Here is a 25695-nt window from a genome sequence, read left to right as displayed (position 1 = left end):
TTGCCAGGCCTTTCTTCCTAGTCCATCTTCGTCTGCCTCCACTGAAACCTGTTCAGCATCACGGCACCGCACAAGCCTCCACTGAAAGATGGGTGATGGCTGAGCACGAGGCACATCAGCCAGAAATCAAACCTGGGTCTCTCACATGGTATACTGAGGGGTAAATCCATTAATAGATTTGGTCTTTTGGTGAAGACTTTCAAAATCTGGTTCTCTGGAAAACTTTCCCACAAAAGGACTCTTCCTTCACCTAGATAAAATCCCAAAGTTCTGAGACCAAGGGAGCACTATAACATTCCAACACCAAAATGCTCACTTCCAGGGACTCAGCCAGCACTCACCTTGGAAACAAGGCAGCCCCTTGCCCAGAGTTTTACCTCCCACAGTTTGTCTCATCATACAATGAGGAAGCAAAAATTATGGCCCAAGGAAAACAGAAAGGGCTTCTGGGAGACCACTCAGGCTTCAGAGCAAGGCACTAACAAAATTCAGACCACAATCAGACCTCGATGTTTATTGCTTTGTATTCTTTCCAGGAAATGATTTATTGTAAGGGATACAGTGTTCCTATTCTCTGTGGGGTTTTTTTAATTATTTTTTATCTTTTTTGTTTCCAGTCAATCCATGAGCACGGTTTGACTATTGATCTATGACATGGAGGAAACGCCCAATTCATGAAAGCACTGGATTCCAAAACTTTGGGAGTTGGTTGTTTTGGGAACCCAAAATATATTTTCCTCCTATGAACAATATTATAAACGATGGCTAGGTTTCCAGGCCAGTTCACAAAAAACCCTATTTAACTCATAGCATTATCAAAACACTGTACTTATGTGCTGAAAACTACTAGAAAGTAATTTTGTTGAATGTTAATAAGCAAACCCAACTCCTGAAGACACATTCTCCTTTATTCTGAATTCAGGCTTAATGAAAGAAGATAAGGGGAAAGAAAAGATTTTTTATGGAAAGACCTCCGTTTTCAGCAATTTCGGACACTAATGGTTCTTTATTTTATTTGTCCAATTTCACTTCTGCTTTCTTTTTCCTTCATATAAGCATGACACAAAAAAGCCACAGTTAGGGGAGGTTTGGGGCTCACAAAGTAAGACAAGTGAAAGATGGGTGAGGAAGGGGGAAAGTAAAAAGTTTGAAAGAGGTGTTCTTGATCGTTGTGAGAATGCCAAAGGCAGCATTCATTGATTTGCAATGGAAAAGGTTGGGAAATTGGGTAGAAGGCAGGCGACCCAGTATTGGCCCTTGAGTCAGGTAAGGCAGTTGCTTTCCAGTCGATTTACTCTGCTCCACAGGGTTTTCAATGTTTGATTTTTCAGAAGTAGATCGGCAGGTCTTTCTTCCAATGCATCTCTGGGTGGACTTGAACCTTCAACCTTTCAGTTAGCACAGTTTGCACCACCCCGGATCTCTCACTTGAGTCAGGTAGCAATGAGGAGAGTCAAGGCTACTTGGTCAAACAGTTCCCTCTCAGACCATAAGGTGGTGCTATCAGCCCAGACAGTCTGCCCCAAGGGGGCCCCATTGTGCAGTAGGCGGAGCTGTCCATGTGTAAGCCATGTTCTCTCTGGCTCTGGAGTTCACATAAAGCCTGGACTAGGCAATATGTATCAACCTCCACTGTCATTGCGTCCTCACTCAGGGACTGGTCCCAACCTCTAAGGTCCCAACTGCTCACACCTGACCAAAAAACACTTTCTCCTTTCCCGAGCACCACAATCCCCATCAAGATACCAAACAATTATTTCTCTCATCTTTATGTTCCTCTACAAAGATAGCACTGGTCCCCTAATCTTTTCCCAATTCCAGAACATAGAGTCTCATCCTTAAATACCAGCAGGATGAGGCAGCAAGATCTTCTATGGTGAGCATGGACTTGTCACAGTGGTCCCAACCTTGACAACAGAGCGCCGACAGACCTTGACAGCTTGATCTTCTATTTTAACACCAAACTGGGCAGTGCCTACTCCCTACACAAATCCCACTGTATCTCCTCCCTGCAATGCCCTCTCTTACTGTCCTTACCTCCACTTATGAAAATCCTCCTTCATCCGTTCAAGGTCTAAACCAGTTACCCCTCCATGAAACCTGCTACGTGTTGACTGCATTTAACTGATGAAATGGGTTTAGAGAGAAGAATGGGGGCTCTGTGCATCAACCACAGAAGTCCCTGGATGTCACCAGGCAGGCCCACCACATCATCTCCACAGCTGGTTGTCTTACTGGGAAGGAGAGCCCATCCACCCGGACTTCAAAGGGGTGCTGGACCTCAAGGCAGCACCAGCTGGTCTGTCACTGCCCCTCCCAGGAGATGGTTCCATAAAGTCTCATGCCCCATCTAGGGTGGACTCAGGTCTGTAGGGACACCAAAGCCTTGAGCACAGTGTGCTACACAATGTCAGTTCTCAATTCACATTGTTGTTAGCTGTTGTTGGGTTGAACCACAACTCACGGTGACCCCATGCACAACAGGATCAGACCGTTGTGAACCACAGGGTTTTCAGAGGCTGATTTTCAGAAGTAGGTCACCAGGCCTTTCTTCCTAGTCCATCTTAAGTCAAGAAGCTCCGCTGAAACCTGCTCCACATCATAGCAACACGAAAGCCTTCGGCGACAGATGGCTGGTGCCCGCACATGAGGTGCACCGGCCGGGGAATCAAAGCCAGGTCTCCCAAATGGAAGGCGGGAATTCTACCACGGAACCACCAGTGCCTCCAATTCATGTTACTTTTATAATACTAAATAATACTAAACCATTAAAAATCAAACCTGTCACCATCAAGTTGATTCTGACTCATAGTGCCCCTATAAGACAGAGTAGAACTGTCCCATAGGATTTCCAAGGAGCAGCTGGTGGATTCAAACTGCCGACCTGTTGGTTAGCAGTTGAGCTTAAAAGCTTAAAACCACTTCACCACCAGGGCTCCTTGTAATAATAATTACTATTATTATTACTGTCCCCTTCCCAAGGCCCACCCTGCCAAATTAGGCCTGAGTTACAGAGCTAAAGAAATAAGCATAGAGGAGGAAGATCATGGGCAACAAAGTCACCAGTCTGCGCCTCACTTCTCCCCACCCCCTCTCACCCCACCACAAGCCTGCAGCCTACACTGAGTGTTCCATGCAAATTATCTACTGTTTCTGCAAAAGAATTTTCACAGCCCTGGTGAAACTGACCAGAATGGGCTTGTGTGTCTGGATGTGTTTGCCCTGGCTAGGGCATTTAGAGACAAAAACCTTTAAGAATCAATACCTGTGCGTGCAAAATCTCAAATTCTAGCTACTAAATTTTCTTTTAGTTCCAAAACGGCTGTTGGCTCAGGTAGGAGCCACAAATGTCCCCTGTGAGGCTCTGGAGCAAATACCCTCAAGATGAATTTTTAATTAGGCAAGTCCTCCAAGGGCTGTCCCCAGAGCCTCATGGTGGCAAAAGACAGGGCCTGGCAAAAGCAGTGGAAAGGCAGGAGCCCCAGGACCCCAGGGGTCAGTCCCTCCATCTGCCTGGCCTCTGCTCCAGGTGGCCTCAGAGACTTTGGAGCCTTCAACCTGGAGAGAAGGCTGCATCTGGCAAAGGTGGCCTTGCCCCCTCCCCCTGCATCTCTCTTATTTCTGTTGCTCAAAGAACCAGGTGACCAGATGCCTTTTTAATTCCAAAGTTGCTCATGTTCTAACCTTCAAAAGAGGTTATGGGAAGAAAGCCTGTCCAGCTATACGTACAAAGCAGAAGTAAAACCAAATGGCCATCTGGCCCCGGGAAATTCATGGGCTTAAGGAGTTAGTGAGAAGCCAGGATACTGATGCTTTTTTTTTTTTTTTTTTTTAAAGATCTGCAGGAGGTAGTTTTTCATAAACTAATAAAGGAAGCTAAGTTAACTATGCAAACAAATGTGGGGTGGGAAATGCGAACCACCCATTTTAATGTACTTGCACCCCCACCTTCTTTCACAAAAGATCTGAGGCTTCAGGAAGTAATTGCTATTAGAATCATGGGCATGAGTGGTCAGTTTCTTGCCACCGCTGCAGACTCGGACCTTCAAAGTGACGGTTTATTAGGACTCTGAAAGTCAGGCGGGGACAGTCGACACCCGCTCTCAGGGGCACTAGCCCACTCCGACAACGCACTCCCCACCCCCTCTTCTCCCTTCTCCTGCCCCAGGGCAGCGGGATGCGCCGGACAAGCTGCAGCCAGCGGCGGCCACCCTGCCCCCCGCCTCTGCTTTACCCACGCCCGCCCAAGTGCCGCGGGGACCCAGAGAGAGAAGCTTCGGAAGCCGAGAAGTGGCCCAAGGATGACCTGCCCAACGCGGCTCCGCACCCCCTCCCCCAGCCTTGTCACATGGCGGCCCCAACGAGGAAGGCAGTGCGCCCCGCAGCGGAGACCTGGGACCGCGTCGCCGCTGGTGGTGGGTGATGAAATCTTTCAGGCGCATTACTGCAGAGCGCGAAAGCGGGGAGCAAGACGAGAATGTAGGGAGAGGATGGTACCCCGGCTCACCTGTCTCCAGGAAGAGAGTGAGGGCGGTGGGGGAGGGGTGACGGCGCGCAAAGCTGGGGGGAGTGCCTAGGGGCGCTCTGGCGCCACGGCCGCATCCCCGCCCTCCATCAGCTTGCTAGCCCCGGAGCTGCGCCGTCGGGCTGACGATGCCGGGAACAGTTCCTATCCCCGGCCCCGGCGCCTGAGAGACGTGAGCGTGCACACGTACACACACAGCAGGGGAAGAGCGCTCCGAGTGGCGCCCAACTTTCTCCAAGCTTCCGCCGCCCGGGGAGCAAGCTGTCCAGCCTGGCTTGGGGATGGGGCTCAAACAAGGAGGGAGGAAAAGTGGGGAGAAATTCTCCGGGCTCTTTATTTGTTTGTTTTTTGGGTTGTTGTTGTTTTAAAACCATATTCATCCGATGCCTGGAGAGTAAGAGGGACCCGAAACGGGGCTGGTGAGTAGCGCTTTGGAAAAATGGAAGAGCGTGTTTGGAGACGCGTAAAGTTGCCTTTCAAGCTACGGCCTCCGGAGCACGCGATGCTGCGCAGCCGGCTGACTCAGGGTTTCCCGGGCATCCCTGTCACCTGCCTGGACATGATGCAAGTTCGGACTGTCACCTGGATCTCCGCAGCCCGGCCCGAAATCCGTCTGGATTGGGGGGAGGGGCGAGAAACTGACGCCTCGTGTTGCACGGCCCCGCGGAGACTCTGCCCACCAAAGTGGTGCAATAAAAAAGGGAAGAGGGCAGTTGCTCCAGCCCAGTCCTATATCTAGTGCTTCTGCTCCTACCTTCAACAGTTACTATTGTTGGATTTTTTTTTTTTTTAATTCAAAATGTCACGACGCCAGGAGTTCCCACATGTGGTCAGTTTGCCCCCCATCATCGTTGTGTTCAGGATACTCCTTCAGTCTGCCAAGGCTTTGGGACTGAGAATCTCTGAATTCCAAACGGCGGAAAAAGGAAACTTTCCCAGCCTGGTGCGGGTGTGATGTGAGCCAGAGGCCCGGGGGACGCAGTCCCAGCACAGATCGTCGCCTCTCGCCTTTCTTGAGCTGCAGCTGTAGCTGGGAATAGCTTTTATTTGTTTCAGTCCGTTCGGCCATTGCCCTGGAGCTCCCGCACACGCGCAAGCATCCCCGGCCGCGCTCACACACACACACGCACGCAAACGCGTGGCCGCCGCCAGGTCGACAACTTTGTGGGGCGCTCCAAGCGGTGCTCCGCTTCCTCCTGTAGTAGTTGGGCGCAGGCCCCGCCTCCCAGCCGTGTTGTCAAACGGGCCGGGGTCTCGGATTGGTCCAGCCGCCAGGACAACACCTGCTCGACTCCTTCATTCAAGTGACACCAGAGCTTCCAGGGATATTTGAGGCACCATCCCTGCATTGCCAGGCACTCGCGGCGCTGCTAACGGCCTGGTCACATGCTCTCCGGAGAGCTACGGGAGGGCGCTGGGTAACCTCTATCCGAGCCGCGGCCGCGAGGAGGAGGGAAAAGGCGAGCAAGGAAGAAGAGTGGGAGGAGGAGGGGAAGCGGAGAAGGAGGAGGAAAAGGAGGGGAGCACAAAGAATCCAGGTCTCCCGGCGAGAGGTTTATACCAAGAACCATGTGTGCCGAGCGGCTGGGCCAGCTCGTGACCCTGGCTTTGGTGTTGGCCACCTTCGACCCGGCGCAGGGAACCGACGCTACCAACCCGCCCGAGGGTCTCCAAGACCGGGGCTCCCAGCAGAAAGGCCGCCTGTCCCTGCAGAACACAGGTAAGTGCGTGCGCCCCTGTGGCCGGTAGCTGCTAGGAGAGGACATCGTGCGCCCACGCAGCGCGCCCGGGTGCTTCGCCAGGAGCCGGGCGCCCACCCAGGGCCGCGCAAACTCTTGGGGTGGCGCGGGACTTGCAAAAGGGGAGCGCAAGGCTAAGTCCGCGCCGGGCTCCGCGAGCCGGGAATCTGCACGTGCTGGCAGGACGATGAAATGGCTGGGGTAGGACTTGTTGCTGTCCTCCTCAGGGTTGAGGGGAAGTGAGGCAGCGACCTACGCTGCCAGCTCCGGGCCCCGGTCCGGTGTCCCGTGCATAGCGCGCTGTTGCATCCTGGTCGGCGCGTAGGAGGGACAGAGGGTCTACAGAGCCGGGCCGCGCCCTACACCCAGAAAACTTCTCTTCCTAGCCAGTAGGCTTCGGCAGGACCGCGTCTCCCCCTCCTTCAAAGATGCTAGACATCGGAAAACTTTGCCGGCCGGCGAGACAAATTGCATGGCGAACTTTCCCCCTGGGGACATTGCTTTCGGAAGGGGGAGTAAGCGCAAAGCGTACCTCCTCTGCTCTGCCGCCACTCCCCGCTCCTGGACAGGTCAGCAAGCCGAGAAATGGTCACACGACCCCAACCGCGCGCCGCCGCTGCTTGGCCAGCTCTCCTGTCCCTTGCAAGCTGCGGAACAGAGCCAGGCGTGCAGGACTCGGGACTGGACCTTCTCCCAGCTCCAGAGAGAGAAAGCAAATCTGCCCACAGCGCTTTGGCTCTGCGCCCCCCTCCTCACGTTTTTTTTTTTTTTTTTTTTGAGGGGGGGGACCGGCGTGCAAACACTACGGCAGCGTGCGCTCCCCCGCACGAGCAGGAATGCACGAGTGCCCATTAGGGACGCCCCAAGTGAGAGACTCGCTGGCCTGCACTGTCCTGTCCGGCGCACTGGGGCCGAGCGTAGGGTCATCCGGAAGCCTCCCACCTCCACGTGCTGGTGCCAGCACCCAGGGCCGGCGCTCCCCACAAATAAGCACCCCCTCCGCCCTTCCCCCTCGCCAGCGCTTTCTCAGGGAACTGATCAGATTCTCTGTAGTTGGTGACCCTCCACAAATACATACACGCCCCTCATTCTCTCGCTAGATTTCATTTGAATAGGGACTATCTACTCTGACACCGCCCTTCTTCCAAAATATACTTTTCTGATGTAATTTTGTGGTTGGTTTAAATCAGGGAATTGGGTAGGGGAGAAGGGAGAGAAGGAAGGCTTTGTACATGGCACCCTGGCAGTTAACTTCACCGGCTTGCCCTTTCCGAGAGAGGAATTAGGGCCACATCCTGGGAAGGAGGGCATAAAGCTCCGTGGGCCACTGGGCTTCTGGGGAAATAAGTGCCATCTCACACTGGATCGCTAATTAAAAGGCGCTGCTGTCCGCGTTGGTGGCGTTTCTGAAGGCTGCCCCCCATCTGAGCTGCTCGCAAACCGCAGCTTCACTATCGTGGTATTTTTAATGCGGATGGTTTGGAGGCGTTGCCTTAATAGGAATTTTGTTTTGATTTTTAGGTGTTGAATCATAAAGCTGAATTGAAACTGCTTTTTGGACTCTCTCATTTGGGGGTCAGGAAGGAAATGGCTGTGATTTAATAGCGGCAGCGTCTGCAGAACCAAGTAGAGAAGGGTATTTCACTGACTGATGAAGGACAGAAGGGAGAGAGCAAGCTGAGAGTTCCAAATCTTATTTTTGTCTTGTGTGTTTAAAAAACTGAAATTTTTGTCTTGTGTGTTTAAAAAACTGAAATGTCTTCTGCTCTCTTGCTAAGTATGCCCCAAAATACTTTAATAAAATGAGAAGGATGAAGAATGGAAAACTGAACCCCAACTTCCAATTATGATATTTGTGATGGATGTTTGGCTAATTTTTTATATATATATACAAATACTAATATCTCTCATGAGTAGAAGAAATGAAGAAAATTTGCTTCCTCATCTTTTTTAATCCTAAAATAGTCATCACTAACTTTTATTTCAGTCTACCTCTCTGCGTTGCCCAATGCAGATAATGTATATATGTATTTTCTTATATGTACATACACACACATACATACATACATATTTCTATGTCATTCTCGTTTTAGCGGAAATCCAGCACTGTTTGGTCAATGCCGGAGATGTGGGATGCGGCGTGTTTGAGTGTTTTGAGAACAATTCTTGTGAGATCCGGGGCTTACATGGAATTTGCATGACTTTCCTGCACAACGCTGGAAAATTTGATGCCCAGGTAAAAACCGTAAATAGCTTGATGGATGTTTTGGGTTGACATAGCATGATTGAAATGTTTATTGGGAAAGACTTATTAACAGATTTCCTTAGCTGTTCTTTGTGGTATCTTTTAGCACTTGCAAAAGACATTCTTGGTGTATAGCAGAAGGCCAGTGTCCCCCCATTGCACTCATGCTCTGCTCCCTGGAGCTGCCATATAGGATAAATCTTTCTACACTCTTAAGCTGTGTCTGCTTAAAGAGGAATGGAGAACAAGTTGAACAGTTATCTGGGAATTTAAGCAGAGAAGACAAAAGTCATGATAAATGATAAACACCTTCTATAGCCACCCAGAACCCAGTTCCCAAGTCCCATTGCCTTGGGAATAGCAGATTGGGGGGAGGGGGCAGAGACTCTAATTATACAGTCCAAAAGTTATTGGTCAATTAAGTGAGACACAAATTTTCTAGATATTCATCATCTCCTAGGGCTTGTATGGACGGGCAACCTGGATGAATTCGGCCCTCCAGAAAAGCAGGTTTATATTCCTTCTAAGTAGCAGACCCTCCTCTCCCAACCTGAAAATTCAAAACCCTGAATGAGTCCCTCAATCTGCACTTTTCTTTTGCTCTATGTGACAAATATAGTCAGGACCTGACCCACTTCACTTATCCCAGGATCCCAAGGGTCAAGCGGAGTTGCAGCTCGGGGCATGGTAGGAACACAACAAACAACCTTATGGCTCCATGCTGATGATCCAAATGTACTTGTCAATGGCATGTGGCATTAGGCCCACCTTCTTCATTATCTCCCTGGCCCTTATATACACTGTTGAAGCCACCACAACCATCACAAGTTGCCACTGAGTCAACTCCAACTCATGGTGATCCCATGCATGTCGGAGTAAAACTGTTCCATAAGGTTTTCAATAACTGATTTTTTGGAAATACTGCCAGGCCTGTCTTCTGAGACACCTCTGGGTGGACTCTAACCTCCAACCTTTTGGTTAGCAGCCTAGCACATTAACTGTTCGCACCACCCAGGAACTCCACTGTTGACGCACCCTGTTACTACAGCTCATTAACTTCGTCTCCCATGTCATTGGAGAGCGATGACAATGTGTGGATGAGGCCAACAGTTTAGGTATGATTTATGAAAGCCACCAGCCAGCAACTCCTGACATCCTGTAGAGAGCCTGAAAAAGCAATACCTGAGAACCAGAAGGGGATGCAACAGGGCTGGCAGCCTAAACAGCAGAGGATGTGGGGTGGCGGGAGGGGAGACTGAAACCTGGGAAGGAAAGAGGTAGGACATTTGAACTCCTCGAGGCTCCTTCCAGCTCTGTTACCCTAATAAAGCATCACTTCTATATTAACTGGAATTAGGAAGCGTAACAGGAAATCCGGAGGCAAAAGGTGTTGTTTGAGGGCAATCCCACAGGATGTCAGGGAAGAATACCGAAAGCAGATAGCCTCAGCCTGACATGCACGCATCTCCCTTTTTTTTAATTTTTTCTCAACCAGCAGGAATAGGTTCTCAAGTTAGAGTTATCCCTTTCAAGTTGACTCTCAGCACATAACTACTTAATAAACGGACATACTCTGCCCTCCATCCTATTTCATAGCCTCTGGGAAGTTAGAGGGAAGGGAGCCATGGGGAGCTGGGTGGGCCCCGTGGTTTTTCTGTGATGAGACGCTATCTTGATTCCTTCTAACAGGAAAACCAAAATAAATGTGCTGAGTAGGTTCCCACTTTCAATCTAAACCCGTTTACTTTCTCAGCTCAGTTACTTCTAGCCTGTCTAAAAAACGGAGAGACGACCCCTCCAACAACAGTTCGTTTCTATAGTAATGGAGGGTGAGAGGACTCCCGGGTCGGTATCCCACAATGCTCTCTGCCAGGCGAGGTTGATAAGGAAGCTAACGGCCCGACTCGCCTCCACACCCCCAACAGCTGTCTCCTTTCTAGGATAAGAACAATCTCATGGGGTTGCCAGGAAAGAGCACTGTAGGCCAGATGTATGCCTGGCCGCCTTTGCCACTCAGAGGCAGAGAGCGGGGGAGGGGCCGCCGGCCGGGCAGCCCAGGCTCCAGATGCTGCCAGGCGGTGTGCCAGGGGAGCCTTTTAGAGACAATAATCTTAACCGTTTAAAGGAGTCGAATCGTTTTTAAAAAGGAAAAGAATGTTCCTATTTAAAAGGCAGGCGGAAATGGGAGTGTGGGTTTGGGGAGGTGGGAGGCACTGAGGCAGGAAGGAGAAGCACTGCTGAGCACCCCATCTTGAAATCGCTATGGAATGAAAGGAAAAAGCCAATGTGTGAGATTTGGACAAACCAGCACCTTCTACTTGGGAAAAACCATTGCTGGGAACCAAGAAGTTGTGGGTTTGGCCAGATGCTCCTTGCTGTTCCGTAAAAGCTGCCACCCAACAGTGCCAACTGGGCTGCCTTGTGAACAGACAGCCAGGGGAGCCCCGGGACCCGGGGACCAGAGGGCACAGCTGGGGAGGAGGAGGCAGAGTTATTAGTCTACAGGAATGACAAGCTTTTTGGCCAAATGCCGGAGGTATGTCGCTCTGGACATAGCTGTTACCTGGAAGAACAACAGTCTGAGAGATGGGGCCTCAGGGTTCAGCTGTCAAAAAAAATCTCGTGTAAACCCAAGAAGGGTAAATATCCACGCATATAACAAGGGCTCCTCTCTTCTGCTTCTCTCTCCCTTCTTCACCGTCTCTCTTCTCAGGGCAAGTCGTTCATCAAAGATGCCTTGAAGTGTAAGGCCCATGCTCTGCGGCACAGGTTTGGCTGCATAAGCCGAAAGTGCCCCGCCATCAAGGAAATGGTGTTCCAGTTGCAGCGAGAATGCTACCTCAAGCACGACCTGTGCTCTGCTGCCCAGGAGAACACCCAGGTGATGGTTGAGATGATCCACTTCAAGGACTTACTGCAACAGGAGTGAGTACTGTCCTGCCGGGAAGGCGGGGGAAGCAGGGCCTGGTCAAGGTTAGAGGAAGGGGACAGTGCGCTGGGGGCCCGAGGAGCGTTTGATTCAGTTTGAGGGGCTTGAACTCTCCTGTAAAACGGGGAAGGTTGCAGTTTACCTCAGAAAGCTGCCCTGACTCTGTGCGACCCCATTCCTGTCAGCTTTCAGGAAAAGTGAAAAAGGTCTCCACCATCAGCTTCAAACGGGAAATTTTTTAGTAAGCGTGAAATGTGTTGCATTCTGAAAGACTCTTCCTCTTCCTCTCAGTCAAGAACACAACGGTTTTCAGAGTACCCCAAGTAGCCCTATAGATGTCCTTGGAGCCAGCCCATCGCTGATAGCATGCACTGAGAATTTACTAAGTGCCAGGCACTGTGCCAAGGGCTTTATCTGGAATTTTCACTTGATTCTCAAAACAGTCCTGTAAGATAGGTACCATTAACATCTCCATTTTACAGATGAGTAAACTGAGACTTATCTAGGTGAAGGTCACACAGCTAGTGAGAGGCAAAGCCAGAGGCAGTTTGGCTCCATAACCTACACTTTTAAATAACGAAAGCTAAGAGCCATAGTTTTTTACTGCCTCCACAAGCTGTTCTTTCCTTAAAAAAGCAGTTGCCACTGAGTCGACTATAACTCCTGGCGACCCTATGTATGTCAGAGTAGAACCGTGCCCCGCAGGGTTTTCAGTGACTGATTTTTTGGAGGCAGATAGCTAGGCCTTTCTTCTAAAGTGCCTCTGAGTGGATTCAGTCCTCCAACCTTTCGATTTGCAGCTGCGCATGTGAACCATTTGCACCACTCGGGGACTTCCTTCTTTCTTTAGAAGGTTCAACTCACCTTCTCTAGGACACAGATGCCTTCCCAGAGAAAATGCAAAACCAATGTTAAAACCTTAACTAATCATTTAAATACCTTTATGCCAAAGTGAGGAAGTATGATCTTACTTATTTGGAAACTTGCCATTCAATGATATTGGACACCTCATTCCCTAAAATTCTTTTAAAAAATGTTCCATCTATAAAAAAATATATAAACCAAACCAGTTGCCAAGGAGTCGACTGCAACTCATGGCGACCCTATGTGTGCAGTAGAACTGCACTCTGTAGAGTTTTCAACGCTGAGACCTATTGGAAGTAGTTCTCCAGGCCTTTATTCCTAGGCATGTCTAGGTGGGTTTTGAACCACCAACCTTTCGGTTAGTAGTTAAGCACCTAACTCGTTGTGCCAATTCTAAATATTGGTAAAGCATGTTGGTACCCAGTTACTCCTAACACAGCATGGCCAATAGCCCTTAAAGATTGTGATGACTCCATCCTTGGAGACGCAGGCAGAAAGAAAATTTACTAAGCAGTCCCTTGCAAATCATTGCCAGTTTGATGGCACCACTTGCCTTTCCATGGTGATGCATTGAGCCACATCAGTACAAATTTATTAATTCCTGCTCTTCATTTTGTGCCATGACCTCCCAGCCATATCACTAAATAGGTGACATTCCACCCCACCACCACCACTCAGATCATGGAAGACAACAGCCATCTCCTGTCACTTTCCACCTGGTTACACTATTCTGGGTATCTTGCCACACCCCTGGTGCAGTGCTAGAACTATAAGATGCACTGGGAAACTTTGTGGGCAGCTCTTGCCAAAAGCATAATAATGCTACCTTTTCCTTGAGGTCCACTAATGCCTTATAAAATATTACTTCTTCCAACCACCTATGAAGGAATGATAGCAGCAAACAGCATCAGGAGCAACAATAGCTACCATTTTTTTAGTAGGCCCTTGGACACAGGCTTTATGTGAATTAGCTCATAATCCTTCCCAAAAATGTTACAAGGTAGAAATCACTAGCCGCATTTAACAGATGAGGAAACTGATGCTAAGAAGTTGAAAACCTTGCTCTGAGATTTGAGTCCTACTTTTTTCAACTCGGGAATTGGTGCCATATATAACTGAAGCCAGTTGTCAAGGAAGACACCTCAAACCTCCCTGCCCTGGGCTGTCCTCTTGACCAGGCCTGCTGAAGGACCACTGGTCCCCAAGCGTGGTGCTTTTTTTTTTAACTCAAACATATCTCCGTTACACAAGGAGCACCAGTACTAGTTGCCATTGAGTCGACTCTGATTCATGGCACCCCCACGTGTGTCGGAGCACAACTATGCTCCTTGGGTTTTCAATGACTGATTTTGCAGAAGTAAATCACCAGGCCTTTCTTCCAAAGTGCCTCTGGGTGGACTCGATCCTCCAACCTTTCAGTTGGCAGTCGAGCCAACTGAATCATTTATACCACTCAGGGACCCCTGTACAGGGAGAGCACTGTGAAATTCCTTTCCTTCAAGGTGCCCCCTAGAAATGAAGGATTGTTTTACAAAGCCTATCAGTAAGACTAGAGGCAAAAGCCCCAGGGCTGAGAAACTTCATGAAGTTCGGACTCCCTGACCTGCTGTCATTCATTAAAGATATTTTGAAGGCTTCAAGAGTGGAGGATGAGGCACTAGTTTATAAGCCTGTAATACATTCCTGGAGCACGAGAAAACTCTGTCTCTTTGGAGATAAATCTTCTTTGGAAAAACAGAAGGTTTTACGGTTTTTTGGTTCCTCTAGAACGTAAGAAGGGAGTAGACCACTGTGGCTTTCTAGTGTCCTCACGAAAATGTGGCCTGTGGGGTCATGGGACCCTTACTTCCAAAGGGCTCTTCTCATCATTCAGAATGCACCTAGATGCCCCCTCCCCAGCCTGCTCTGAGAATGAAGGTGGCCCACTCTGACAAGAAACCTGGGCCTCCTTTAAGAACACGCCTTGTGACCTCATGCAAATTCTCTGGCTTTCTACTAAGCCAGCACTTCCAGGCAGTAGATCTCCCCTTACTCCAACCAATAAACCAGTTGCCATGGATTCAAGTCTGACTCATGACAACCCTATGCGTGTCAGAGTAGAACTGTACTCTGTAAGGTTTTCATTGGCAGATATTTCAGAAGTAGATCACCAGGCCTTTCATCCTAGGTGCCTCTGGGTAGACTCAAACCACCATCCTTCCAGTCAGCAGGCTAACGCATTAACCATTTCCTCCACCCAGCGACTCTTGTCTAACTCCAGCTCCCCACAAACACCCCTTACCTTCCCTTCTGAAGCTATGACTGTATAGTGCATCAACCTGACCTTCAAACTGAATTGCCTGAACTTTTTGGTTTTTGAACCGTCTTGACTGATTGTGACACGAAGAATCCTAACAATGCCCAGATACCAAGAAGACCACTTAGGAATGTGTGACATTGGTCACAGACAAAAAAATGAGAACCAAATTTGTTTCTCACTTTAGAGAGGAGGACATCACACCAAAAAAAAAAAAAAAATACCCATTGCCGTCCAGTGGATTCCGACTCAGCAACTCTATAGGACTGAATAGAACTCCCCCACAGGGTTTCCAAGGAGCACCTGGTGGATTTGAACTGACAACCTTTTGGCTAGCACCTGAGCTTGTAACCACTGTACCCCCAGGGCTCCGAGGACAGCACAGTCACCCCCAAATCCACACCATCCCCATCCCTCATCCCAGTCCCCACCCACCCCAAAACACAGTCAGTTAAAGTGGTTTTTTTCAAACTCTCTGTTCCCCTTTGCTCCCCACACCCCTTCCCACCCTGCTTTCTCCGTATCACCTGCTCCCCCAGCTGCAGCTAGCCCTGCTTGGCCACCGCACACATTGTCACTGTGTGCTGGCAGCCATCGGATCATCTGAGTCTCCAGGCACATCCCCCTCCAAGTATTTTTAAAATTCTTTAGCCTGCTGACACCCAGTTGAGAGAGCTGGGCTTTGTCATTAGACACGGGCTGAGCTTGCAGCCTGAGAAGGCACCAGGCCAGCCCAAAGCACGGCTTAGATTAGTTAGGTTCGGCACACACACCCTCCCGACAGTACACAGCTTTCTCCTCAGGAGAGAGGGCCAAGGGCAGAGGAGAGTGTGGGCTCGCCAGCCTTCCCAGATCGGCCTTGGGGTTCGGAGAGCTCACTGGGTGGATGAAAGCCCTAGCACAGGAGGCCAAGAGGCAGTCCATATGTTCCCAGGAGAGCCCTCCCCTCACTCTGGGGAAAGAACCTTGAAAGCAGAGCATCACAGACTCAGTCCCTGCAATTTTCTCATCCAGCCCCAGAAGTGGAAGCTACAAACAATTAGGTGCTAAAATCCTGTTGCTACTTCAGTGGCCACGGAGTCAACTTGAACCCATGGCAACCCCGTATGTGTCAGACTAGAGAACTGTGCTCCATAGGGTTTTCAGTGGCTGATGTTTTGGAAGGAAACAGCCACGTCTTTCTTCCAACGCACCTCTGGGTGAACTGGAACCTCCAATCTTTGAGCAAGCAGCTGAGCACGTTAACCTTTTGCATCCCCCAGGGACTCTGCTTCAGCAGATGCTTGCGCTCCTTGAGGCCCGTTGCAAGTTTTCAAAAACTGGAAGGAAAGTAGCATGCCTTGTGTGTTTCCCTCCCGTTACTCTGCTCATGGCGCCCCAAGGAGACAAGTGTTGTCGCTTTTGTTGTCGCCGTTATGGATAAGGAAGCTCTCTGCCTTCTGAGAATTTAAGCAACTTGCCCACGAGACATACCCAGAATCTCAGATTCCAGAGCCATTAAGTGGACCTTAAAAGGCAGCTTGATCTCTATCAGCCAACATTCCTACTCTCTGCTCTCGGCCCAGCCCTGGGCCTTCCCAGCCCCAGACACTTCCAAAAGCCACATTTTTTCCTCTTGTCTTGGTTTTTACATCCATGAAATGAGGACAGTTCACCCAACTACCACTTGAGAACTAATAATGGAAAAGGGCAGTCAACTTCTTTCCAGCCTTAAAACCTAACCTACGCTTTCTGCATGGCCAGCAGAGAAAAGATGAAATGGCTAGAATGTAGCCATCCATGTGGTCCAGGCTTATGGAGGAAAAAAGTTGGCTCCTTCTAAGTATTCCCACACCCCAGAGTGGTTGCCTTGCCCCAGGTGATGGCCCAGAGCTGCAATACCCATAGTCAGTGTATCCAGAAGCTCTGTTAGGCAAGGACTACTTAAGAATCTGGTGAGTCACTTGAAACATTCCATACCCTCTCTGGGGATCTTAAAAGTCCAGTGAGCGGTAAGAAAGACACAGTGAGTGGGCCACTGGAGCCCGTTGCCGGAAACATTCCGTACTAAATGGGCCAAAAAATATAAAAGGCAGGCAGCTGCTCCTGCCCTCCCCACGTCCCCACCCCAGGAGGACAAGGATGGTTTGCAAGATGTGGTCGCTCCTCCAGTGATTCTCCTTAAGCACACCCGTGGCAGCCAGAAGGACCTGGGCAGCCCGCTCACCCCTCCAGACCCTCCAGAGTGTATTTCATGTTTCACAGAGACCCGGCTCTCATTCCAAGCACATAGGGCCCTCACTGCCAGCTGTCACTGCCAGCCCTCACCTCCAGTTTGGGGGAAGCCCAGATAAATAAAGTTTAGCCAGCCACTCCTACTCCTCAGCCTCCCTAACTAAGAAAGGGAAAGGATTCCTGGGAAATGGCATCCCAAGAAGGTGCTCCCCGCCCTTCTCCACAGCTTCTAGGTGCCTCCAGATGCAGAGGGAAAGATGAGAGGGCAGTGCATCTAGAAATTTCCATGAGCTATGACTTTCCCATTAGTCTGGACTGGTGGCAAACCCGGATATGAGGGATGGTTTCTTTTGCTTGGGGGCGTGGCGCATCACGCAAAGAAAGCTGGCCTCACTGAAGCCACATGTAAGAGAATAATGTGGGGTTTACAGAGGCCATTCCAGAGCCCCTTCCTGAGCCCCAGATCTTCTATGGCCCCTCTTTGCCTATCAAAAGGACTCCACCGTTTGGTATGGAAGGCCCTCCACCATTTGCCTAAGTAGTATTCCATGCAGGGGAGGATAAACCAGTAAGCAAGGTACCCACAGGCTTAACTGTGTCTGCCTCCCAATCCGTAGTGCGCAAGTTCACATGAGTTTCACCACATCTTTGCCCTAGCCCAAGTTCTCACCCTCTGGTTCTCCACATTCCCCAAGGCCCTTTGTTGTAGCGTTGGGGCCCTAGCCCTTTACCATATGCGTCTGTTAAGTATTCATGTGGTGGGCTCTATCTCTACAGTTATCCAGAGAGTGGGAGCCAGTGGCGTCATTAGGGTTGGTCTCACCTAGTGCGGTAGCTCATGGTGTCACCTCCCTCCATGGACCACCTCCTGTACCAGACCATACAGAATCCTTAGTAATGTTTTTTTGTACTAATGTTACTCGTAAATTGTAATTCTTGTGTATCACTCCTTTTCCTTTAATTACTACTTCATTCTCAAAAAAACTATTGATAAAGGTTCACAAATGCTAATTACCACAATATTGTAGCTAAAACACCAGAAAATTTGACAAACTCAGCGACTATAAAACCACCGGCAGAAATGAAACAACAGCATGTCCAGACAATACCACTTGATTCAAAACGTCGTTGTAATTGGGTAATAATGACAGCTCTGACGAAAGGGCATTGTTGTTAGGCGCCATCGAGGGCATTTCGACTCATGGTGACACCATGTGAGAGTAGGACAGGGCTCTTTAGGCTGTAATCTTTATGGGAGCAGATCACTTGGTCTTTCTCCCATGGAGCCACTGGGTGGGTTCAAACTGCCAACATGTGGTTAGCAGCCGAGTGCTTAACTCTTGTGCCACCAGACCTCCTTCCACAGGGCATCGGAAGGTTCAAAAAGTAAATGAGCATAGAGTTTTAGCATTGTAGGCGTATTGATACATGTAAGCTGGGCTTATGAAAAATGTTTTTGTTGTTACAACTAACTCAAAACCCAAAAAACCAAACCTGTTGCCAGAGTCGATTCTGACTCATAGCAGCCCTGTAGGACAGAGTACACCTTCCCCATAGAGTTTCCAAGGAGCAGCTGGTAGATTCGAACTGCCAGCCTTTTGATTAGCAGCCAAGCTCTTAACCACTATGCCACCAGGGCTCCTATAACTGACTGCCGGGATGTTTTTATAAAAAATAATAAATTTCTGCTGAAACACTGCACAAAAATTTTATAGACAGTCATTTTGGTGTCACCTCCTCTGACAGCGTCACTTGGTACAGTCCATATCCCCTGCACCCTCCTAGTGATGCCTCTGGTAGGAGCCTCCCTGTGCCACTCTAACAACCTCCAATGCCTGGCTTGGAGCCTGGGGCATGATCACCACTCAGTAAATGCTGGGGGAGACCAGTACTCCCTAGAATATGGGTAAAAACCCACTGTTGTTGAGTCAGTTCTGACCGATAGCCTCCCTCTAGGATGGGGTAGAACTACCCCATAGGGTTTCTAAGGCTATAAATCTTTACAGAAGCAGATTGCCACATCTTTCTCCCACAGAGCAGCTGATGGATTAAGACCCCTGGCCTTTTGGTTAGCAGCCAAGCGCTTAACCACTGTGTCATGAGGGCTCCCTAGAATATGGGTAGAGTCTTGAATCCCAGAAAGGTCTTTCACAAAAACCAAGCCAACAAGTGGTCCTGTCTCTCTTTATTAAAGTTGTTACTGCCCTTGATGACCCAGTGGGGACTTGCTCCATTCTCAGTATCTCTCTCTTTGCTCTCCGTCTCTAGGCCCTACGTGGACCTGGTGAACCTGCTGCTGACCTGTGGAGAGGAGGTGAAGGAGGCTATCACCCACAGTGTGCAGGCTCAGTGTGAACAGAACTGGGGGAGCCTGTGCTCCATCTTGAGCTTCTGCACCTCGGCCATCCAGAGGCCCCCCACGGCATCCCCTGAGCGCCAGCTCCAGGTGGACAGAGTCAAGCTTGCCAGGTCCCACCATGGAGAAGTGGGCCACCACCTCGCAGAGCCCAGCAGTAGGGAGACTGGCAGAGGGGCCAAGGGTGAGCGAGGCAGCAGGAGCTACCCAAATGCCCACGCCCGGGGCAGAGCTGGGAGCCACGGGGCCCAGGGATCTTCTGGAAGCAACGAGTGGGAGGATGAACAATCTGAATATTCTGATATCCGGAGGTGAAATGAGAGGCCTGGCCATGAAATCTTGCCTCCACGCCGTCCATTTTCTTATCTATGGACATTCCAAAACATTTACCATTAAAGAGGGGGGATGTCACACGCAGGATTTTGTGGGAATTGTGGACTTCATGAAGGTGTATGTTAGCGGAATGAACAGGTGAGATGGAGCTCCTTAGGCAGCGAGGTCTCGGTTGTACCTGGTGAATTCTGCACTTACACATAGTCAAGTGAGTGCGTCGTCCTTGTTGTAACTTTGTCTTCTTTCAAGCCCCTGGAACCAGTGGGAGGCTGTCTGCTGATTACTCTGTTGTGGGGGAGGTGAGCTGGGGAGGGGCAGGGTTAAGGGCGCCCACCTGGGCAGGACCACATACCTGGTGCTGGGTTTCCGCCCCATGGCTTCTAGTGCCATCTTCCAGGAGGAGGGCGGCTGGATTCCGCAGGTCAGGAGTGAATGTAAAGATATCCCTGAGGGGACAGGCAGAGAGGAGGCAGGGGCCACGCGGGTGCTTGGTGCCAAACCGAAATTCAGTTTTTTGCATGGGACCTTGAGGTTTAGAGCTGCTTGGGAGCAGGGGAGGGTTCTAAGTGTCATTTCTGAGCCATCGTTCTGTCTGCGGGGACCCTGTCTGAGGGAGTGGCCCCCGTGTGTTTGTATCTTAACCACTGCTTCCAACCTTGATTTCACTTTTTTATTTATCCAGTTACATCTACATATCTGTCGTCTAAATAAATGGCTTTCAAACAAAGCAACTGGGTCATTAAAACCAGCTCAAAGGGGGAGAAAAGCCTAGGCCATCCTTTGGAGCTGATTTATTTTCTTAAGTGCTATTTAAAAAGGAATCAAACAGAGCAATGTATCTGCATCTAACCGCCTGACGTGGGCTCATACCCACTCGGGGCCAGCCTTTACGCAGGGAGGAAACACGCACCGGAGGACATTGGACAGATTTCGCTGAGAATTTTGTCAGCTCACCTTGACCCTCAGCCAAGGTTGATAAAGTGCTCTACCGTCAGTTCAGAGAAGCCAAATGGGAAAAGGGAGAAGAGAATGAATGAAGGCTGCTTATTCATTTCCAGCAAGGAACGCAGACCTTTCACATAAATGGACGAGACTGTCGAAAACCTCCAAGGAACAAGATTTTCCAGACCCTAATTGGAAACTTAGCAATGAGGAGAAAAGTGAACGTGGACAAAGGAAAAGCAGAGAGGAGAGAGAGAACTAAAAATAAGAGGGAGGGAGGGAGAGGGTTATAATAGAAAGTGTCAGCAGTGGGTTTCTTGCTGTTATTTAAAACATCTCATGGGCAGGCCTCTTAATAGGCTAGCAAATTAAAGCTTATTCTTTCTTGTAGCCAGTGCTCAGACAGGAGCCCAGCAAGGATGGAGAGCGTGTTCTGGACCAGGTCCTTCTAGAACAGGGGTTGGCGAATTTCTTCTGGAAAGGGCCTGAGAGTAATTACAGTATTTTCTATCACAACTATTTAACTGCCCTTGTAGAGCAAAAGCATCCGTTAAAAGAATCCATAAATAAATAAGCTTGGCTGCGTTCCAACAAAACATTATTTAACTTGTGCCCAGCTAGATTTGGCCCTTGGGCCGTAGTTTGCCAATCCCTGCTGGAGTGAATGGGCAGAAGATATGCATCTTCCTTTGTATATCAACCCATGAGCTCTCCCTCAAAACAGTCTGAGGCCAGAGGCAAGGAAGAAGCTAAATTTATCTACTCTGATTTATTCTAGGGAATAAATCCATTACCGTCGAGCCAATGCTGACTCACGGCAACCCCACATGTGTCAGAGTAGAACTGTGCAGCATAGAGTTTTCAATGGCTGATCTTTCAGAAGTAGGTCGCCAGGCCTTTCTTCCGAAGCACTCTGGGCAGGCTCGAGTTGCCAGTCTTTCAGTTAGCTGTTAACTGTTTGCATCACCCAGGGATTCCATTCCAGGGAACGCTCACACCTAAAACGCAACTGGTATCGATATACCCAAAATCCCGTCTCCTTGCCACCAGGACATGGTGCTGGGGGTCACCTCCTGGCTTTTTGATGATAACTGTTGAAAATCGCTTTGGGTGTTGGGGAATGGGTATAACATGCAGGGAGAAGCACCAGGTGGGGGAGGGGAGAACAGAGGAGTCTGGTACACTTAGTGGTGCTGTGCGCTGGGGGTGAAGGGAGGATGTCCGGAGTGTCAGGCCCTGCCGTGGGATCGTAAACCAGGACTGTCTCACGCTGGTGGCGCTTCAGCACATTGACCGTTTTACTCATGTCACTCAAAAGCTAAAGCAGTAACATTCTCCAGCGTTGCTCGGTCTGCTGCTTGTTAGCCAGCTCCTCGCCTGGGTGTGTGAGAGGCGCCACTTCTATGCGTTCCTCAGTCTAAATGTTGTATGTGTTCACCCACTGACGTCCCATCGGTTGCTTCTACTGTAAATACACGTTGTTTGTATTTATTATTTCTATGTTTCCCCCTCATGGCATACCATCACTTACTATGTTCATCTGAACCCCTTTACTGAGCTCTGTTGTGTACTTTCCATGCCACTGGTTTGTGTTTTCTCAAAAGTCAGGTCAATATCATTTCATTCTGCTTCCTGATGTTATTGAAAGCATGCCATTGTATTTATTGCTAAGGTTCTTTTGCTCAAAACTGAGGGAAGCCCAAATGCTTATAAGCGTTTATCAAGGCGCTTGTACCATCTGAAATGTAAGCAAAAGAGTCATTAAAAATAGAGCCTCTCGTTGGTCTTCATGCTTCATACAAATTTACTCATGAGCCTTCCTTTGAGGAAGGATGTTGATCTCTAAATACAGATATGGTGTTTATTTTGAGCATCTCGTCTTAATAAGATCATCTAAACACCTCTCCTTTGTATTAATGAATAGCTCTGTTATTCTGAAATGGGAGGACTGACTATAGTGAAATGCTAACACCCAAAATGAAGTAAATAGAAACCACCAGCCCACAGTAGTAGTCATACTTTGACACACACACACAAAGAGAAATGTAAACTCAAACCAAGTAAAAGGCTTTGCTACAACAACTTGGAAAAACAATGCTTCCAGTGGCCATTTCCTAGGGAAGAACAACCTCGTCTGATCTCGGAATTAGCACCACGTGGGCTTGCTAAGTCACAATATCTGTTTCTGTTATGGGTTTAGGCCACAGGACCTGTATCTTGTCACAGTGCATCCTTTTTCTGCAAGCATTAATAAAGCTTTTAAATTACCACCTTCCACTTGTGCACCATTATTGTCTGAGAGGCATTTGATAGCCAGTGCAGAGGGGACAGCTGTGAGTCAGTTGGCTTTGGAGTCTGTGCATCTGCTGAATATTTAGCCTTCCAGGGGTGAAGGAGACACCCCTGGGCTTCTCCTGGTCAGTTCCAAGTCCTGGCTTGAGTCACACCTCAAGAGGAAAGGGAACTCCGTGCAGCTAGTCAGGAAAATCACCCCCATTCCCCACTAGGGAGGTTCTAGCAGCTCCCTCTGGTCATCTGGTCTTTCCTGTAGCCTGACCACACTTTTCAGACTGAGCCTGTGGCAGAAGCCACCAGCTTAAAGCCCAGTGGCCTAGCACAGGAAGGAAGCTCACCACCTCCTCCCCAACTCTTCCTGCCACAGCAAAACAGAGTTGGAGTCACTGATTTACTATTATTTACACCACCACTCTACCTACTGTGTCTAGGACACTGCACAGGCATTTTGTAAATTTTATCTCCTCATGATTGTGTTCCACAAGTAGGAGGTATTATTCCCATTTTACAGGTAAAGAAACAGAGGTATAGAAAGACTTGTCCCAAATTGAGTAGCTAGTGACTGGGGGAGTCTGGGCTCAAACCCAGATCTAGGACTCTTGGTGCAGTGGTTAAGCACTTGGCTGCTAACCAAAGGGTCTGTGGTTCGAACCCACCAGCTGCTCTGAGGAAGAAAAATGTGGCGATCTGCTTCCATAAGGATTACAGCCTTGGAAACCCTGTGGGGCAGTTCTACTCTCTCCTATAAGCTCTCCATGAGTTGGAATCGAGTCAACAGCAAAGGGTTTGGTTTTAGACTCCAATCCACACACTTTTCTCCACTTCAGACCTAGGATCTCCACGTTCGATTTATTTTTAATTTAAACCAATCAGTATTATTCCTATTTTACACAAGGCTTAGAGAAAGAATAATTACACTCTTGTATTTATAGCACCAGGCCTCTGAGGAGCTCTGCTTTAGAAGGGAAAGGAAAATTGATGCTCTCACCTTTCCTCTCTGCAAAGGCTCAGATTTGGGTTCAGATAAGGGGTGCAGGAGAATCAGGGAGTCTCCTCTCCTTGCTTTCCAAGTGGATAATTTTTTTTAATGTTCTTTTCATGTGCCGTGAGGAAAGCATTTTGGAAAAAGCTGGTTTTTGTGGACACAGAGCTAGAGCTTTATCCTCTAAGCCAGTCCAATTACCAGTCCTCATCACGATATCACCATTTCTGGGGAATCTATTATGTCCCAGGTACTTTGGTTGGTGTTTTACAGATATGATTTCTGAATCCCATTTTACAGATAAAAAACTGAGGCTCAAAGAGATCTTATCCACCTAGGGCCGTTGACAAGGCTAGTGAGCTAGTCTAGCTCATGTGCAAACCCAACCCCTAGGCTCTTTCTGCTCTGTCTCATTTACCAGCCTTTGGAGCTCAAGTGCCCTCTCTCATCCAGGTGTGAAAATATAGGTTGAATGCACCCCAGTTCAGAAATGCAGTCACTTCCACCCAACCATCAGGTCTGCTCCAATCCAAAGGTTCAGGAATTATTAGGCTGTAGGAGGAAGAAGGCAGAAGGGCTTCCAACTATGCCGGTATTTAAGCAGTTTCCAAAGTAAGCTGGAGTCATGTGCCCCAAAATCTGGAGACATAAATGAATTTGTTTTAAAGTCAACAAAAAAAGAAAGCCCCCTGCTGAGGAGGGGACAAGCCTTGGCCAGAGAATAGGTTTTATGTGAATTATTTTTTCTGGGTGAAAAAGAGAAGAAAAGAGCAATAGAAGTCTTGGGCAAGGAGTCATGGCTTGCTGTTTGCATAAGCAGTTTGGTTAGTATCATTCCCCAAAAAGAATGGAAAAAAAAAAAGTCACTCCCCACAGAGAACAAAACAAAAATAAATACAAATTCATAAAGCTCACCTAAATTTTTGCATGAAATGTACCCCACCCAGATGAATCCTGCCATTTTCCAGAATCTAAGCCTCGTTTTGCTTTAGGGTATGCAGCTTCCAAGGCATTGTTTAAAATCAGGGCTGCCCTGGACTAGCTAACCCTTGGGTAAAACAAGAAAAGCTTCTCCAAGGAATTCTCGGAGGCAGGACAATTGTTCACAAGGTGCTGAGGAGACTCATTTGGTGCTATTTTCACTAGACGGTTTCCCAGGTTTTTAATGGTTCTTAAATTTAAGGAGGAATATCCATGTCAAAAGAAGTGGCATCCTAAACAGGATGGGGACCATCTGCCTGCCCTGCCATCCCTCCAAGGTTTTGAAATAAAACTCAGCAGAAGATTGAGAGTACCAAGGAGGACTTTATGCAAGAAGAATGATGACGCTCTAGAATTCTATCCCAGTTGTTTGTTGCTGTGTAACAAACTACCCCAAACTTTAGTGGATTAAAACAGCCATTTTATTTTGCTCACAAATTTGTGGGCCAGAAATTGGGAAAGGCTCAGCTGGGTGGTTCATATCTTCTCCATAAGGCTTCAGTTGAGGCAGTTGCAGCTGGAGGATCCATTTCCAAGATGGTTTCTTCAGGATGGCACCACGGTGCTCCCTGCCTTCTCTCTCTATCCCTCCACACAGCACCCCACCCCTGAAACCTCTCACAGCATGCCCATTTCAAGGTAGTCTCACTTCTTCCATGGTGACCGGCTTTCTAAATAGAGGTCGTAGGATTTTGCAACATATTCTTTAAAGCTAAGCTATGGTTTGATTTCACACTTAGTACAGTTAACAACCCCAGGGCCTAAATTCCATGAGACCAGAGGTGAGTCATGTTTTGCAGTTTCATCCCACCTGCGCACTCCAACTGTGCCATCGAACAGTGTGTGATGAATGAATAAACCTAGGCATCTCCTCTTACCCAAAAAGCTGCCAAAATGCCAAATCAGGTTAGTTTCATTCACTTTAACCTCTAAAGCATATATCATTGTGTTCTTGTAAGGGGCAGGGGAATGCCATAGAATTGGTGAAAGGGTG

At 48.7% G+C, this 25695-nt stretch overlaps 1 protein-coding gene across 1 annotated transcript; it reads left to right on the top strand.

The window, feature by feature from the left end:
- The first annotated feature begins 4600 nt into the window (after positions 1-4600).
- STC2 (stanniocalcin 2) lies at positions 4601-20713 on the top strand. Its single transcript, XM_049874334.1, has 4 exons — positions 4601-6245; positions 8358-8500; positions 11223-11434; positions 19081-20713. The coding sequence occupies exons 1-4, from the start codon at positions 6095-6097 to the stop codon at positions 19481-19483; spliced, it is 909 nt and encodes a 302-aa protein (XP_049730291.1). The 5' UTR covers positions 4601-6094; the 3' UTR covers positions 19484-20713.
- Positions 20714-25695: the final 4982 nt, after the last annotated feature.

This window comes from Elephas maximus, chromosome 2, assembly GCF_024166365.1.
Source record: "Elephas maximus indicus isolate mEleMax1 chromosome 2, mEleMax1 primary haplotype, whole genome shotgun sequence".
Lineage (NCBI taxonomy): Eukaryota > Metazoa > Chordata > Mammalia > Proboscidea > Elephantidae > Elephas > Elephas maximus.
This window is presented reverse-complemented; position numbering and strand designations above follow the sequence as displayed.